General features: G+C 44.2%; 1 protein-coding gene across 1 annotated transcript in view; it reads left to right on the top strand.

The window, feature by feature from the left end:
• The window catches only part of ADCY3 (adenylate cyclase 3), a 288173-nt gene that overhangs the window by 252779 nt on the left and 16252 nt on the right, over positions 1–19142 (top strand). Inside the window, exons 18-19 of the mRNA XM_073561916.1 lie at positions 6034–6160; positions 6496–6620. Of these exons, the coding sequence (XP_073418017.1) occupies positions 6034–6160; positions 6496–6620 (252 nt within the window). The remainder of the gene's footprint in view (positions 1–6033; positions 6161–6495; positions 6621–19142) is intronic.

Raw genomic sequence — 19142 nt, 5'->3', positions numbered from 1 at the left:
AACTGCTCCTATGTACAAGAATATAACTACTATAATACTACCCCTATATACAAGAATATAACTACTATAATATTTCCCCTATATACAAGAATATAACTACTATAATACTGCCTCTATGTACAAGAATATAACTACTATAATACTGACCTTATGTACAAGAATATAACTACTATAATACTGCCCTTATGTACAAGAATATAACTACTATAATACTACTCCTATGTACAAGAATATAACTACTATAATACTGCCCCTATATGCAAGAATATAACTACTATAATACTACTCCTATGTACAAGAATATAACTACTATAATACTGCTCCTATGTACAAGAATATAACTACTATAATACTACTATGTACAAGAATATAACTACTATAATACTACTCCTATGTACAAGAATATAACTACTATAATACTGCTCCTATGTACAAGAATATAACTACTATAATACTGCTCCTATGTACAAGAATATAACTAATATAATACTACCCCTATATACAAGAATATAACTACTATAATACTGCTGCCTATGTACAAGAATATAACTACTATAATACTGCCCCTATGAACAAGAATATAACTACTATAATACTGCCCCTATGTACAAGAATATAACTACTATAATACTGCTCCTATGTACAAGAATATAACTACTATAATACTAATACAAGAATATAACTACTATAATACTGCCCCTATGTACAAGAATATAACTACTACAATACTGCCCCTATGTACAACAATATAACTGCTATAATACTGCTCCTAGGTACAAGAATATAACTACTATAATACTGTCACTATGTACAAAAATATAACTACTATAATACTGCCTCTATGTACAAGAATATAACTACTATAATACTGCCTCTATGTACAAGAATATAACTACTATAATACTGCCCCCTATGTACAAGAATATAACTACTATAATACTGCCCCTATGTACAAGAATATAACTACTATAATACTGCCTCCTATATACAAGAATATAGCTACTATAATACTGCCCCCTATGTATAGGAATATAACTACTATAATACTACTCCTATGTACAAGAATATAACTACTATAATACTGCTCCTATGTACAAGAATATAACTACTGTAATACTGTTCCTATGTACAAGAATATAACTACTATAATACTGCTCCTATGTAGAAGAATATAACTACTATAATACTGCCCCTATATACAAGAATATAATTACTATAATACTGCCCCTATGTGCAAGAATATAACTACTATAATACTGCTCCTATGTACAAGAATATAACTACTGTAATACTGTCCCCTATATACAAGAATATAACTACTATAATACTGCCCCATGTACAAGAATATAGCTACTATAGTACTGCTCCTATGTACAAGAATATAACTACTATAATACTGCTCCTATGTACAAGAATATAACTACTATAATGCTGCCTCTATGTACAAGAATATAACTACTATAATACTGCCTCCTAGCTGTGAGGTTGTGTGTTTGTAGCTCTCCTGATGTCTGGAGCAAGCCCAGGGGGAGGCCACCCTGGGCGGGGTAACTCCCCAAGCAAGGCCCAGGCTTCCAGGCCTACACTTGGAAGTAACGCTCAAGTTGTGTCTAAGGCGGATGCAAGTCCCAAAGTTGTTTCTGAGGGAAAGAAAGCTCAGAATGGAAGTAGTAGCAGCAGCAGCAGCAAGAAAGATGAAGCTGTGAAAGTGCAAAAAGTAACGGAACAAGGAAAAGCCATGGCTGTGGTAAGAAAGTTCCAGTTAAGCAGTCGGCCAGCCAAGGCAAGCAGAGTGAAGGACAACTAGGAGAAATCCAAAAGAAATCTACTGGTGAGAAGCTGAATGGAGGAAAGCAGCCTGCAGCTCAGGAGGTGCCATCACCATCTTCAGGTGTGCAGCTGACTCCCAGCAGACAGAGGAGAACCTCACTGGAGAGACAGACGCTCCAGGAGAACCTGCAGCAGAAGCATGTGGTGGCCAGCATGGCGAGCTCTGGGCGCACAAGGTCGCAGTCAGGTGGCAGCAGTAAAAGTGCTGTGGAGCCTGGAGCCACGAAACCAGCGGTGGTGAAAGTTAAGGAGACGTCTGGTTTCAAACATCCAGGGACATTGCTGAAAGCAGGATCCCAGGAGGAGACGCCATGTGCACGTGAGCTTCAGGTCGCAGAGGAGATCCCAGGACTGGTCAAGAGGCTCGGTGAGTTACAGCAGCACAAAGACTTGCTGCAGAAGCAAATAGAAATGGGCTATAAGGTAAAGGCTGCTAATCCTGGTGGGGATCACACCTTTTGTGATCTGACTCTGAACATGCTTGGTATACAGCTGGCAAAAGTGGTGACGGACATGGACTGTGTCCTAGAGAAGATGGGGCCCCTGGCAGAGACTTATAGGAACCAGGAACTGTTTATGTCACACAAGCAGGACTCTGCAGGTTCCAGCTCAGACATTGTCCCAGGTGAGCCCCAGAAGCCGGTGCGGCCAGTGCTGCAGCCTGCAAGTTTCTGCTTCCAAAAGGGTCAAATACTGCAGCCGCAGCAGCCTGCGGCAGACCCCAAGCAGCAGCATGTTATGCAGATTCCAGCAGGTGTACCACAAGTCTCAGAATGCCCAGCACAGCAGCCTGCAGCAGATTCCAAGCAGCAGCATGGACTGCACTTTCCAGCAGAGGGACTACAAGTCTCAGAATGCCAAGCACAACAGTTGGGCAGTGGACATGTGCCGGTCATTACTGATGGTGCCCAGCAGGGCTCTGATGCTGGGGATAACTGCACTGTATCTGGGGGGCTGGGGGCTTGGGGGAGCACAGTATCTTTGGTGGACGCTGCACAGTCTGATAATGACATTGATGCTGATGATAACAATGTGCATGATAATGTCTGTGATTTCCCACCTTTAATTTCAAGCACACAAGGTATGGCTGCCCCTCCTGCTGCAGACCTTCACCCCATCAGTCAACCCAATGTGACCCCGCACGGTCCCCCCAGTAATGCCTGGAGTCGTGGTGCTCCGTCCTTTACCTCTGGTATCAACTATACAGGCCAGGCGTTTAAACGGAGAAACGTTGTGCGTTTCCGGCACAGAGGTGCCAAGGAGGACCTGCCAGACAGGAGGTTTGTCATCAGGGAGCTCTTGTGCCACCAGATGGGGTTTGTGCCAGTCAGCATCCTGGCAGTGATTAATCTTCCAGACAGGCAGGGCTATGATGTCAGCTTTAAGCTCATGTCTGACCTGGACAGATTCTGGTCTAGTTTCCCCAAGTTTAGAGACTCGGAGGGCTGGAGTAAGTTCAGTTTTATTCCTATCTCTAAGCCAGATACTGTCACCGTAAGTGTCATCTTCTGGAATGAGTCTGTTCCCCCGCAGGACATTGTGGTGTGGCTCCGGAGGCATTGTGACCAGGACTCTGACCTCACCAAAAGCAGAGACAGTGATGGGATCTGGACGGGAGGGTGGCCGGTTTTGGTGAAGCTGCTCCAGTGCAATAACATCACTGCCCATTTACCCAACTCCTTCTTTATTGGGAGGGAGAGGGGTGTGTGTTTCTATCCTGGGCAGCCTCGTAAGTGCTTTAAATGTGGCAAGGCAGGTCACCTGGCAAATACCTGTACTGTGGTGAAGTGCAGCCTGTGTGGGGAGGTCGGCCATCTAGCTGCAGACTGCCAGAACATCAGGTGCAACCTCTGTGGGAAGATAGGTCACCCTCACAGGGACTGTCCAGACGCCTGGCACAATATCTGTAAGGACTTTCCTGACGAGGACTTGGTGGCAGGGGCAGAGATTCTGGAGGAGGCAGCTTTACTGTCAGGGGAAATACTGACCAGACCAGAGGTCCACCAGGGGTCTACTCAGCTAACACCAGAGCAGCAGGGTTCAGAGAGAGAACAGGGGAGTATGGAGGTTGTACCTCAGGGGCAGCGGTCACAGGAAGGCATTACTTCAGTGCTACCATCTGTGTCTGAAGAGTATAGCAATAATCAGAAAAGGAAGAAAAAGGACAAGACCTCCCGTAAACCTGAGGGGTGTGACACTGGCCAAGGAGCCGGGAAGAAATTCCAGAGTTCTGCAGGTGTAATGGTCGTATCTAACAGGTTTGATGTTCTGTCTGAGTCTGACGGCGATTTTGAAGATGACCTTAAGAGAATTGACGCAGAGTGTGATAGGGACGTAGAGGACTGTCCTCCGCCAAAGCGGAAGCCCTTACCTGAGGGCACTCGGGTAGAGTCTGAGATGGAGATCGGTGGTGAACAGAATAACTCCGACTCAGATCTGTGACGCTGTCAACCAGATAATGTCCAAACTCAGATAGGGAAAATCATTAGGAGAAATTAGGAAATGTTACGATAGAGAAGGATGAGTCACTGGGTAGGAACATGATGAGCTCTGTTTGCAAAGTGGTTTTTTTTTTTTTCTCTCCTCAAACTAGGAGTATGGACTCAAAGTTAATTTGATGTATAAACTGGATATGTAATGAATGTATGTACAATCCTAGTGAATTCAGTTTTGTATTATTGGAGGAATGTTATTTGTATTTGTTTGGTTTTTACAATAAAAATTGCCCCTATGTACAGGAATATAACTACTATAATACTGCTCCCTATGTACAAGAATATAACTACTATAATACTGCCCCCTATGTACAAGAATATAACTACTATAATACTGCCCCTATGTGCAAGAATATAACTACTATAATACTCCCCCTATGTACAAGAATATAACTACTATAATACTGCTCCTATGTACAAGAATATAACTACTATAATACTGCTCCTATGTGCAAGAATATAACTACTATAATACTGCCCCCTATGTACAAGAATATAACTACTATAACACTGCCCCTATGTACAAGAATATAACTACTATAATACTGCCCCTATGTACAAGAATATAACTACTATAATACTGCCCCTATGTACAAGAATATAACTACTATAATACTACTCCTATGTATAAGAATATAACTACTATAATACTGCCCCTGTGTACAAGAATATAGCTACTATTATACTGCCTCGTACTGTATGTACAAAAATATAACTACTATAATACTGCACCTATGTACAAGAATATAACTACTATAATACTGTCCCTATGTACAAGAATATAACTACTATAATACTGCTCCTATGTACAAGAATATAACTACTATAATACTGCCCCTATGTACAAGAATATAACTACTATAATACTGCCCCCTATGTACAAGAATATAACTACTATAATACTGCTCCTATGTATAAGAATATAACTACTATAATACTGCTCCTATGTATAAGAATATAACTACTATAATACTGCTCCTATGTACAAGAATATAACTACTATAATACTGCCCCCTATGTACAATAATATAACTACTATAATATTGCTGCTATGTACAAGAATATAACTACTATAATACTGCCCCTATGTACAAGAATATAACTACTATAATACTGCTCCCTATGTACAAGAATATAACTACTATAATACTGCCCCCTATGTACAAGAATATAACTACTATAATACTGCCCCTATGTACAAGAATATAACTACTATAATACTGCCCCCTATTTACAAGAATATAACTACTATAATACTGCCCCTATGTACAAGAATATAACTACTATAATACTGCTCCTATGTACAAGAATATAACTACTATAATACTGCCCCCTATTTACAAGAATATAACTACTATAATACTGCCCCTATGTACAAGAATATAACTACTATAATACTGCCCCTATGTACAAGAATATAACTACTATAATACCGCTCCTATGTACAAGAATATAACTACTATAATACTGCCCCTATGTACAAGAATATAACTACTATAATACTGCCCCCTATTTACAAGAATATAACTACTATAATACTGCCCCTATGTACAAGAATATAACTACTATAATACTGCCCCTATGTACAAGAATATAACTACTATAATACTGCCCCTATGTACAAGAATATAACTACTATAATACTGCCCCCTATTTACAAGAATATAACTACTATAATACTGCCCTATGGATTATTTGTGATGCACAGAAAGAAGAGATCTCGGATAAGGAACGTTGGCAGCATCTTGCTGATCTCGCTGACTTTGCTCTGGCAATGAAGGTGACATTAATGAACATCAACTACCAGTCGTTTAATAACTTCATGCTGCGGATAGGTAAGTGCTGCCCTATAGTCATGATATCATCACGCTGTGTACACGGAGCTGCTGTAATAAGATGATTTGTCTGCATTGTAGATATAAGTGTCCCATGACAGCACCATATGTTGATGGTCAGTGAGCCCCTCCATACGGCTAATTTTACAGTTTATTTTTTTTTTTAATGGAGTTTGGCCAAGTTTGGAAATAGCAAGCCTCAGATGGGAGAACTGTCGCCTAAAATCCACAAGCCTGTTGAAAAAGTGCTTCCAAGTAACCCGCCGCCTCCCTCCCTATGAAGATGCCGAGACCTGTCATCAGTATTGCTCGGTAACCTGCTTCTGTTTCCTCAGGACTCAATAAGGGGGGAGTACTGGCCGGTGTCATCGGCGCTCGTAAACCACACTACGACATCTGGGGGAACACGGTGAACGTTGCCAGCAGGATGGAGTCTACCGGTGTCATGGGCAACATACAGGTATGCAGCAAATCAAGGCTTGGCGAAATGTAGCACAATATTACCGCCATACAGTGGCCATACTGTGGACCGATACCAGTTCTACGAAAGCATTAAAGGTTGTAATACTCGGAAAGAACAATAGACAGGCCTTTAAACATGACTTTCACCTCCCCAAGACGAAAATAGAAAAAAAATTAAGAAACGTAAAAAAAAAAGCACATTTGATTTTTTTTTAAAGGCAGCTAAATATAAAAGAAAAAAAACTGTACAAGTTTGGTATCGCCATAATCGATAGCCCTGGAGAATCAAGAGTTTTATTACTCAGTGAACAATGTCAATCAGGCAAAATATTACGCCGTCATGGTATGCGCCATGATCTTTGCGGGTGCACGCGCGAACACTCCCAGGCCTATCAAACCCAAGTGCTCCGGCCCAGCGTGATAGGCCTGGGGACTGTCGGTGATCAAAAGATGCGATGAAGACCAGAAGGGTCATGATGAGGAGCGGAGGGTCCGGAGAGCTGAGCGGTGAGGGGAGTATAACGGGTTGGTTTTATTCTTTAACATTTTGATAACTTTTTACAATTCAGAAAAATTGCGACCAATGGTGTGATGGTATGATATGCTATGTGGATGTCATTTTGTGTATATTTCTATTTCACTTGTTTTCATAGTGTTTTTCTTGATGCCCTGTGGGTCTGCAGCCTGACTGTGTCTGTCTCTTGATGACCCCCTGTAGTGCATTAATCCCCAAGGCTCCTTTGTTCTCCTCTGGGAGGCCTGGAAACCGCCCCAACCTGTTTGACTACCCCTGGACACAAGGAAGGGGGTGAGGAGAACAGGAGCTGGGCAAGTCAGTTCCTGTTTGGAGTTGATCGTGTAAAGACTGCACTTCAGAGAGAAGGACCCATTTTTATCCTCTGGTGAAAGTTTTGGAATCTCGTCTCCCTGGACATTTTATCCTGTTACTGGACTACATTCTTGTTCTGGACTATTGTATCCTCAGTGTGGTGGATTGTTTATGGACCTTCTAATTTTGCCTGTAATAAAGGTCTTGGATTGCTCACCCTTCCCTCGCTCTGTTGATTGTGTGGTATCGGAGAAGGACCCCGTGACAACTGGTGGCCGCGGTGGGATCAACAGAGCGTAACCCAATGGAGAACCACCCACAGAGTGAGAACAGAAATTGGGCTGTATCCAGTTTACAGGAGACAGCCAGAGACCTGGGCCTGAACTACCAGGGACTGACTAAAGAGGCCTTAAATCGATCTACTGGTGGGCGCTAGCCTGGCCACCTCCTCCCAGATGTCTGAAGGGCGAGCACTGGAGACAGGGATCCCCATCCAGAAAAGCCAGTGGTTGGTGTGGTACGAAGAAGAGATGGCGGTTCTGGGCCCCGGCGTCTCTCAGGAGTACAAGGAGGAGGCTGCCCGCCGGGCACAGCGGAGACAAGAAGCAATGGAGCTTGAAAGAGGGAGTAACGCATTGTGGAGTGTAACCCCAACAATCCGGGAGCCTGTACGGATCACCCGGACAGAGTTTAAGCCATTTGATGAGGCTTCCGGAGATGTGGAGGGGTTCTTCAAAGACTTTGAGCAGCAGTGTGCTGTGATGTAGATGCCCCACTCTAGCTGGATGCGTTTGTTAGTGGGACTCCTGAACGGTAGCATGGCGGAGGCTTAACGAACCATTAACGCACCTCGGAATCGGGATTATAACATTGTAAAGCGGACTATCCTGGATTACCATGCTATCACCCCAGACTCATATAGGGCCAAGTTCCGAGACCTCCCATGCACCACGGGGGGATCGTTTAGGATGTATGCACATAAGATGTCCCAGGCATGTCGGAGATGGCTGGAAGCAGAAAACGCCTTTACTGTGGAAGATGTTATACAGGCGTTCCTTATAGAACAATTTCTTGCCAAGTGCCCTGCAGAGGTTCGGGAATGGGCCCGGGAGGGCACGCCGTGTACCGTGGATAGAGCTGCAGCCCTGGCCGATGAAGCCCTTACTATCCGGCCGCAATGGAGGAGACTTCTGGACAATGAACCACGGCCTGCTCCCGCGTCCCGTCCCTCTCCAGTTATATCTGCCCTTCCACCTAGTCACAAGCTGATGACAATCACTCCTCACAATCCTAGACCCCAACAGCTCCGACCATGACCTGGGGGTATCACAGAGAGGAGGTGTTATGGGTGTGGGCAACCTGGACATTTGCAGTCTGGCTGTCCCTCCAGGATTCGGAGGGAGCCCCACCTCGTCCAGTGCATCTTGTGCACTCCACCACGCCTGAGGAAGAGCTACCACCACCCCCACCAGAGTGGACCACCGACCACGGCACCATAGATACCCCTCCTGGAGTATTCGGACTCCGGCCTCTGTCCTTTAGCAACTCAGAGCAACGGCAACGCCACCTGCAGGATGTAGTAATTGATGGATACAAAGTGTCAGGATTTAGAGACACGGGGGCATTCTAGACTATCGCTGACCCCCGTGTGGTTCGACCCGAGGCAATTTACCAGGGTCCGGGAATTCCCATTGTCCTGGCGGGGGGTGCCCGCAAATATACACAGCGAGCGTCTGTGCGTTTGGATTATCTTTGTGGAGAAAAACTGTGTTGGATTGGAGTTATGGGAGGACTTCCTGCAGATATCCTCCTTGGTAACGACATTGGGGAGTTACAGTGCCAATTTGTGGGAGCAGTCACCCGACTACAGGCCCTTCAAGCACTACATCATCCGGACCTCACTGGGGAGCAACCACCAAGAACCGCATCATAGGTGGTAAGCAATACATTCGCTGCTACTACATTGGGAGAGTCTTGGACAGAGAGGAGTTTAGGAGAGAAATAGAGGGTGACACTAGCTTAGCAGCCCTTAGGTGAAAGGCAGAAACTGGGCACATGGGAGATAATGGGGATGGCTTCACTCAAGAAAATGGACTGTATTATCGTGTAACAAAGGGCAGTGACCAGGGCAACCCTGACGCAATGACCAGGCAACTCATTGTCCCTCAGAAGTACAGGGCACAGCTACTCCAACTGGCCCATGACATCCCCTTGGCTGGGCATCAAGGGAGAAAATGGGTGAGTCTCTTTTCAGTCCTAAGTTTTTACTGGCCGGGCGTCTCGCAGTCGGTAGCCCATTATTGCCGCACCTGCGATGTGTGCCAGCGAATACGGCATCCAGGAGCTCGACATAAGGTACCCCTGCAATCCCTGCCCATAATTGAGGAACCATTTCAACGTGTAGCTGTCGACATCATAGGTCCTCTGGCCCACCCCAGCCGGTCGGGGAAAAAATATATCCTGACCGTGGTGGACTATGCCACTAGGTATCCTGAAGCTGTGGCCCTGTCCAGTATTACAGCAGTAAAGGTAGCCGAGGCCCTTGTTACCATCTTTACCCAGGTAGGGTTTCCTAGTGAAATATCGGATCAAGGCATTCAGTTCATGTCAGATCTGGTCCAGTCCCTATGGCATACCTGTGGTGTTCGAGCCATTCGCACCACCCCATACCACCCGCAGACCAACGGACTATGTGAACGCTTTAATGGAACCCTAAAAAATATGCTTAGGGCTTTTGTTGACGTTGAAAAAGACTGGGAAAAGTACCTGCCACATCTACTCTTCGCCTATTGGGAGGTTCCCCAAGAGTCCACAGGGTTCTCTCCCTTCGAACTACTGTTTAGCCAGAAGGTCCGTGGGCCTCTCACTCTTCTGAAAATACATTTGGAGGGAGACATCTCAGATACCGGAATGCCCATCGTTCTCTCGGTTCTAGAGCTCAGAGACCGTCTCGCCCAGCTAGCTACCTTCGCTAAAGAGCATCAGCGAATGGCCCAGTCCAGACAAAAATCCTGGTATGACCGTAATGCCAGGAACCGGGAATTTATGGAAGGACAAGTGCTCATGATTACTGCTTCCCCTGCCAACAAGCTTCAAGCAGTGTGGGAAGGCCCTTATCAGGTTGTCAAGAAAAATTAATGACACTATGTTATTGCCCTGGACTCTAGCGGTCGACGACAGAAAACCGTCCACATTAACATGCTGAAAGACTACCACGACCGATCTCTGCCACCCCCTAGTGATACTGCCGCCGCCGAGTATCTCCCCGATCTCCTCCAGGTTGCCCAAGCGGGAGGATCACTGGAACAAGTGCCCCTGGGCTCCCATTTATCGGATATACAAAAGGACGATATTGTCGCCGTACTAAGGCCGAGGGCTGCTGCTTTCTCCTCAAAGCCGGGAAAGACTACTCTCACCAGCCACCATGTGGAAACCCCCGGGCAACGCCCCATCCAGCAGGCTGCCTACCGGTTTCCAGAGGCTGTTCAAGGCATGATAAAGAACGAACTGGAGGAGATGAAACAACTGGGAGTTATTCAGCCATCTCACAGTTTTTGGGCCTCTCGTCGTCCTGGTCCTCAAGAAGGATGGTACAACACGATTTTGCGTTGATTACAGATGATTAAATGATGCCACCAAGAGTGATGCTTATCCCATGCCCAGGATTGATGATCTATTGGATCGTCTGGCCAGTGCCCAATTTGTGACCACGTTAGACTTGAGCAAGGGGTACTGGCAGATACCCCTAACGGAGGACGCTCGGGAGCGCTCGGCCTTCATTACTCCATTTGGGCTTTTTGAGTTCCTGGGAATGCCCTTTGGGATGAAAACTGCCCCCGCTACTTTCCAGAGACTGGTGGATCGACTGTTACAACAATGTCAGGACTTTGCCTGTGCTTACTTAGACGACATTGCCATTTTTAGCACAACCTGGGAGGAACATCTTAAACACTTGGGCATAGTGCTAGACTGTATCCTTACTGCAGGACTGACCATTCGCCCTGATAAGTGCCAAATAGGGATGGCTGAGGTGCAGTACCTCGGGCATAGAGTAGGGGGTGGGACCCTAAGGCCTGAGCCTGCCAAGGTAGAAGCCATTAGCAACTGGTGTAGACCCCAGACTAAAAAGCAGGTACTTGCATTTTTAGGAACTGCTGGATGCTATCGCAAATTTGCTTCTAACTTCAGCACCTTGGCCAAGCCCCTAACCGACCTGACCCCGCAAGAACATGCCTAGGAATGTGACGTGGACGCCTGCATGCGAGGATGCATTTTCAGCGTTAAAGACTGCCCTCGTCACTGCTCCTGTCTTGGCTGCCCCGGATTATAAACGCAGGTTCCTCGCGCAGATGCATCCACCTTTGGGATTGGGGCTGTACTTAGACAAGTGAACGCCGCAGGAGAATATCCTGTTGCTTTTGCCAGTCGGAAACTACTGGATCGGGAAGTTGCCTATGCCACTATTGAAAAGGAGTGCCTTGCCATCGTATGGGCGCTAAAAAAATTGCAGCCCTACTTGTATGGCAGAGACTTTACAATTGTTACAGACCACAACCCCCTCACATGGCTGAACCGTGTATCAGGGGATAATGGAAGATTGCTGCGGTGGAGCTTGTCCTTAAAACCCTACAGCTTCTCCATCCAATACAAGCAGGAAGCCAACACCAGAACGCCGATGGTCTGTCTCGGCAAGAACCATAGGCTTCCCAGGACAACCTACCCCTGCCACTGTACAAGGAATTATAAATAACTGAGCAATGTGGACTAAAGTGAGCAGGCCAGAAGTCTGTGTAGACCTCATGGCGTGCTCACTTATTATGGGGGGGAGAGGTTGTGATGGTGTGATATGCTATGTGGATGTCATTTTGTCTTTATTTCTATTTCACTTGTTTTCATAGTGTTTTTCTTGATGCCCTGTGGGTCTACAGCCTGACTGTGTCTATCTCTTGATGACCCCCTGTAGTGCATTAATCCCCAAGGCTCTTTTGTTCTCTGGGAGGCCTGGAAACCGCCCCAACCTGTTTGACTACCCCTGGACACAAGGAAGGGGGTGGGGAGAAGAGCTGTGCAAGTCAGTTCCTGTTTGGAGTGGATCGTGTAAAGACTGCACTTCAGAGAGAAGGACCCATTTTTATCCTCTGGTGCTAGTTTTGGAATCTCGTCTCCCTGGACATTTTATCCTGTTACTGGACTACATTCTTGTTCTGGACTATTGTATCCTCAGTGTGGTGGATTGTTTATGGACCTTCTAATTTTGTCTGTAATAAAGGTCTTGGGATTGTTCACCCTTCCCTCGCTCTGTTGATATCAGAGAAGGGCCCCGTGACAAATGGCACAGAAGAAAATAGCACATTTTGCAAATACAATTTTGGCAAATGTGGATTTTTTTAACATTCTAGTAGAATTTAATTCCAAAGTTATTTTCTAATCTCTACTATACTGTCCTCATACACGTTAGCAGGGTGTGCAATGAGACATGTAGCTAAACCCCCTGTCTTTAAGAAAAGAGGCTGTAAAATTGTAACCTTTTATTGATTGCAGATGTGACAGGAAAGGGTGAAACTATAGGATGCAATAACAAGAGCATTTCAGAATATATAACTGCACAGAGCATAAAATACAAGTCTGCAATACACAGTAACGTGAGGTAACACATAGGTACCATGAGATAATACATAGGTAACATGAGGTAATACATAGGTTCCATGAAGTAATACATAGGTACCATGAGGTAATACATAGGTAACATGAGGTAATACATAGCTGATGATTACCTATTTAATATAACAAACGTTATAAACACAGGATTATAACACCTAGATAGTGCTTACCAACTATGCTTAGAGCAGGCTGTTTAAGAAGCATGAAGAACACGAATGGTGTAGTTTCTCCTAAGACACGTGGAGGAATAAAGGCTGCTGTTCCCCTCACAGTGCCATAAACAAGGCTATGATGTAACAGGAACAATCCCACAATACATTGCAAATTAAACTAGAATTTATGCATTAAACGGCCAGCAGGTGGTGCTGTTACCTTACAGTATGAAATATATGAAGGATTAATTCACACAAAAATACAATGTCTGTAATAATCGAAGACATAAAAAATGACTAGACCTTCTAGACAGCAATTATATGGCTGGACAGAACACTCCCAGCTTGACGTCAGCCGATGTCACAATTGTTTATTGGACGAAAACAGCAGAACTAGTTCCCCTACTGGCCTGAGGAGCAATTTGGTCTCGCCTTGTTTTCCTATTTGTACTTTCACCTTATGTACGATTCCATCCTTACTTGGGAATGTCTGGGTAATGAGACCTAATGGCCATTCATTTCTTCGAGACTGACAGTCTTTCATTAGTACTATATCGCCAGGCTGGAGGTTAGGCTTGCTGGTTTGCCACTTTCTCCTCTGTTGCAGAGTAGGCAGGTACTGTTTTTTCCACTTGTCCCAAAAGGCATTGGAGAGACTCTGTACTTGTCTCCATCGACTCCTGTAACGGTTTTTAACATTAAATTCTCCAGGTGGAGAGCAATTAGGGTTGGTCTTCTGCGTAAGCAGCAGGGCTGGGGTGAGAACAGTTGGGTCATCAGGATCACTGGAAATTGGAGTCAACGGTCTGGCGTTTATAATGGCTGACACTTCGGCCATGAATGTTGTCAAGCTTTCGTGTGTCAGTCTTGCATATCCTTCCTGTAAGAAGATTGAATCGAGGATTCTCCTTGCGACAAATATCATTCTCTCCCATACACCTCCCATATGTGAAGAATGTGTTGGGTTGAATGTCCAAGTACACCCTTGTACACTTAGGTATTTTTCTACGTCATTCATAACCAAGTTGGAAGAGAGTTGCAGTTCTCTTGCTGCTCTGAGTTTCTTTTGTTATTGGTCGTTGATTGGTTAAACAGTCGATTTCTTTGGCATAGTTTTCCCGTTGTACAGCTCAGATAATTATATTCTTTGACTGCTCTAGCTGTAGAGCTGTGTGGACGTGTTTACCATGCCAGTGGTCCTCAAAGTCTTGAAGTGTAGGTGCTAACTCTGCATGACTGTTCTTACATATCTTCTCCATGAAGGTTAAGAAATGGTCTTTCATCTTTGGTCTACTACAGAAGCTGTGCATGAGAGAGACAAAGTGTTTGTAAACTTGTTCTCTGTTGTTAGGCAAGCGTTGTCTTTGAGGCTTGAAGGGTAGAGATGCAATCCAGCTCTTCGTTTTGTCCTGCACCATTCCTTGCTGCATAATCTCTAGGAACAGTCTATCTTCAAATGACATTGCTGTACGATTATCTTCTTTGATCTTGCGGAAGACCGTACACCCAAGGTGATCTTCGTCGCAATTCTGAATGCAATCATCATAGGCACGACTTGCTAAGATACTTGGTGCTGAAGTGCTGTGTGGAAACTCCTTTACGAAGTAGCGATTTTCACATGGTTGAAGGAGAGATGGACGTTCATTCTCGAGAGTACTGGTAAACATGTTGTTAACCACTGTCGGTTTGTGTGCACCTCCTAAACTGACCTCTTCTACAATGACCCACCCAAGGTCGCGTCTCTGAGCATATGGAGCATTGTGTGAGCCATTTATCTGTTTTCTAACCTTGTGAACTTGTAGAATATCTCTCCCTAGGAGCAAGATTATTTGAGCCTCTGGGTCGAGGTTGGGAATCAGGCGTTCTAAAGTATACGCTTCAGATGAGAATGATACGATGCCACTTCAGGCATTGGTATCTCTGACCTGTTGTCAGGAATCTGGTTACATTTCAATATGGTTGGTAAGGGCAGACACATTTGGCCATCTATAGACTCGACTACGTAGCCTGTTGCTCTTCTACCAGCTGTCTCTACTATACAGGCACAAGTTTTCAAAGAGTAGGGGGCACTGGGTCCTCTGACGTTAAAGCTATCAAAGAAGGCAGACTTGGCTAATGACCTGTTACTCTGACCATCTAAAATCGCGTATACTTTGATGGCCTTGTCCTTTTCGTCTGCTGGGTAAACTCTCACTAGGGAAATTTTAGAGCAGGACTTGCCTCCTATGAGATTTCCACAAACTTCTGTACACTTACGAGTAATGGCTGGAGTGTCAGTATTTGAGTCCTTCAGCTCCCAGCTATGCTCTTGGGGCAAAGCATCCTATGGTGGTCCAGGGTGTAGAACTGAGTTATGTTCGGTGCTGTCACATTCGGTACACCTTGCACTAACCTCACAGTCCCTGGCGAAGTGGGATGTTGAAGAGCAGCATTTGTAGCAGATGCGGTTCTCCTTAAGGATGGCCTTCCTTTCTTCCAATGACTTTTCTCTGAAAGCTCTGCACTTAAGTAAGGAATGTGGCTTCTTGTGTAAGGGACACTGCCTGCTTGGGTCTTTGGATTTGTCTTCTCCATGACCGGAGCTGAACTTTTTGCGAACTAAACCTGTGGAAGAAATGTTAGTTTTGTGGACCTCTACAGTTGTTCTACGAGGTTTACTAACAGAGTTATTGGCACATGACAGCATGAAATCAAAGCTAGGATCATTTCTAATTTTTGCTTGTTCTGAGACAAAATCTACAAACACATTGAATGGAGGAAATGGTACATTGTAAGTCTGTTTATACCTAGAACCATATGTAACCCATTTGTCTTGCAGGTTATATGGGAGTTTTTGAACTATGGGGTTCACACCTCTAGCAGTGTCGAGATATGTCAACCCCGCAAGATCTGCTTTTGCTACACACAACTCCATTAACAAGTCAGTTAATTCTCTGAGCTTTGAATAATCCTTGTTCGCTATTCTAGGAAAGTCCTGTATTCTTTTAAACAAGGCACTTTCTATAACCTCTACAGAGCCATAGCATTCATCAAGTCTATTCCAAATTCTTTTAAGGCCGACATCTGGATAATTTACATTAATGTCTCTGATTCTCTTTGCGTGTTCGGCTGACTCACTTCCTAGCCATTTTACCAAGAGATCCACTTCTTTACTACATGATAGACCTATGTCTCTTATGGTATTTTTGAAGGAGGCTCGCCAAGCCCTGTAGTTTTCAGCGCGATCGCTGAACTTTACAAGTCCCTTAGTGACCAACTCACGTCGAGCAAGGAATTTGGCAAAGTCCATCGTGACTTGATTGGCACTGATGCCAGCTGATGGAGTGTTGTTAGAGTACATGTGTGTTGTGCGATCATACCTGTTAGATGTCTCTGGTTTGGTCCAACTGCTGTAGTACCTTTCTGAAGCGAAGGGATTCTCTTTAAGCTGGGACAGATTCCAGATCTTCTGTTCTGGAGAAAGATTATTGTAGTCAGTATCATCCCAATGTGTATTTCCTTGCTTTTGGTAAGGAGACTGATAGTTGGCTTTCTGGGGGTCCGAATTATCTGGTTGGCTTGACTTGTTGACAAAATGCTCTGTCTTCGCCTGTGGGTCTGGATCGTCATTTGATTTGGAATGCTGATGGACGTACTCTGCAATGGATCGTGAGTAACTTGCTGTAGGCCTAGCACACTGCTGCGTTCGTCGTCAGAATATACGGCAGCTTCTAAGGCTTCTGCTATGGCAGCTACTGTTTCTTTTTCAGTAGCAATTTTCTGTAATGTTGCTTCAAAGCGTGCTTTCTCTTCATCCAGGCATGCTTGTTGGCGTGCTTTTTCTGCATCCAGGCATGCTTGTTGTAATTTCAATTCTATCTCTTGCTCAGCAAAGGTGCTTAGAATCATAGAATCGTAGAGTTGGAAGGGACCTCCTGGGCCATCTGGTCCAACCCCCTGCTCAAAGCAGGATTCGCTAAATCATCCCAGTCAGATGTCTGTCCAGCCTATGTTTGAAGACTTACATTGAAGGAGAACTCACCACTTCTCGTGGCAGCCTGTTCCACTCATTGATCACTCTAACTGTCAAAAAGTTTTTTCTAATATCTAATCTGTCTCCTCCCATTCATTTTCATCCCATTGCTTCTAGTCTTTCCTTGTGCAAATGAGAATAAAGTTGATCCTTCTACAATGTGACAGCCCTTTAGATATTTGTAGACAGCTATTAAGTCTCCTCTCAGTCTTCTCTTTTGCAAACTAAACAATCCCAAATCCTGCAACCTTTCCTCATAAGACAGGGTTTGCAGACCGGTCACCATTCTGGTCACTCTTTTCTGAACTTGCTCCAGTTTGTTGATGTCTTTTTTAAAATGTGGTGCCCAAAACTGGACACAATATTCCAGATGAGGTCTGACCAAAGAGGAGTAGAGGGAAATAATGACTTCACGTGATCTAGACTGTATGCTTCTGTTAATACATCCTAGAATTGCATTTGCCTTTTTTGCTGCTGCATCACACTGTTGACTCATATTCAGTCTGTGATCTATTAGTATACCCAAGTCTTTTTCACATGTGCTGTCACTTAGCCCTATTCCTCCCATTCTATATATGCTTTTTTCATTTTTATTGCCCAGATGTAGTACTTTGCATTTCTCCCTGTTAAAAACCATTCTGTTAGTTGCTGCCGACTTCTCCAGTTTATTTAAATCTTTTTGAATCCTCTCTCTCTTCTCTAGTATTTGCTATCCCTCCTAGCTTTGTGTCATCAGCAAATTTAATCAGTTTAACCTCAATTCCTTCATCTAAATCGTTGATAAAGATGTTGAACAATACAGGGCCCAGGACAGAGCCCTGTGGTACCCCACTTGAGACATTCTTCCAACTGGATGTGCAGCCATTTACGACCACTCTTTGGGTCCGATCACTAAGCCAGTTATGAATCCACCTAACAGTTGCCTTGTCCATTCCATACTTAGTCATTTTTTCAATAAGGATTGTATGAGATACTTTGTCAAATGCTTTGCTGAAGTCAAGATATACTTTATCTACAGCATTTCCTTGATCCACCCAATCAGTGATACCGTCATAGAAGGAAATTAAGTTAGTCTGACATGACTTATTAGTTACAAACCCATGCTGACTCTGTTTAATCACTTCATTCTTATCCAGGTACTGACATACATGTTGTTTAATAATTTGTTCAAAAATCTTTCCTGGTATAGAAGTCAGACTCACCGGCCTATAGTTGCCTGGGTCCACCTTCTTCCCCTTTTTGAAGATAGGAACAACATTTGCTCTTCTCCAGTCTTCTGGCACTTCTCCTGTTCTCCAAGAATTTTCAAAGATTATGGAGAGGGGTTCAAAAATTTCTTCTGCTATCTCCTTCAGTACTCTGGGGTGTAATTCATCTGGACCTGGAGACTTGAATTCATTTAGGTTAGCTAAGTGTTTCCTCACTATCTTTCTATTTATAGATATCCTGGATTCTTCTATTCCCTTAATAGGACAGTGAATAACAGTTGATGTTACATTTCCTTTCTGAGAGAAAACAGATGCAAAATAGGAATTTAAAAGTTCAGCCTTCTCAACATCCTGTCTTACCATTTCATCATTTTCATCCTGTAAAAATCCTATAGCATCTTTGACTTTTCTTTTACTTTTGACATATCCCCAAAATCCTTTATTATTGCTTTTGACATCTCTTGCAAGCCTCAATTCATTTTCAGCTTTAGCTAATCTGATTTGTGCCCTGCATGTTCTGCAGACAGCATTATATTCTTCTTTAGATATGCCTCCCTCTTTCCATTTTATAAACATTTTTTTCTTCCTTTTTAGCATGTGCTTAAGTTCTGTGTTCATCCATCCTGGTTTCCTTAAATGCTTCCTATTCTTCCCTCTT

The sequence above is a fragment of the Dendrobates tinctorius genome, unplaced genomic scaffold (assembly GCF_039654945.1).
Source record: "Dendrobates tinctorius isolate UK_male_01 unplaced genomic scaffold, ASM3965494v1 ptg000332l, whole genome shotgun sequence".
NCBI classification, from domain to species: Eukaryota; Metazoa; Chordata; class Amphibia; order Anura; family Dendrobatidae; genus Dendrobates; species Dendrobates tinctorius.
Note: the sequence above shows the minus strand (reverse complement) of the source record. Positions and strands in the feature narration are given on the sequence as shown.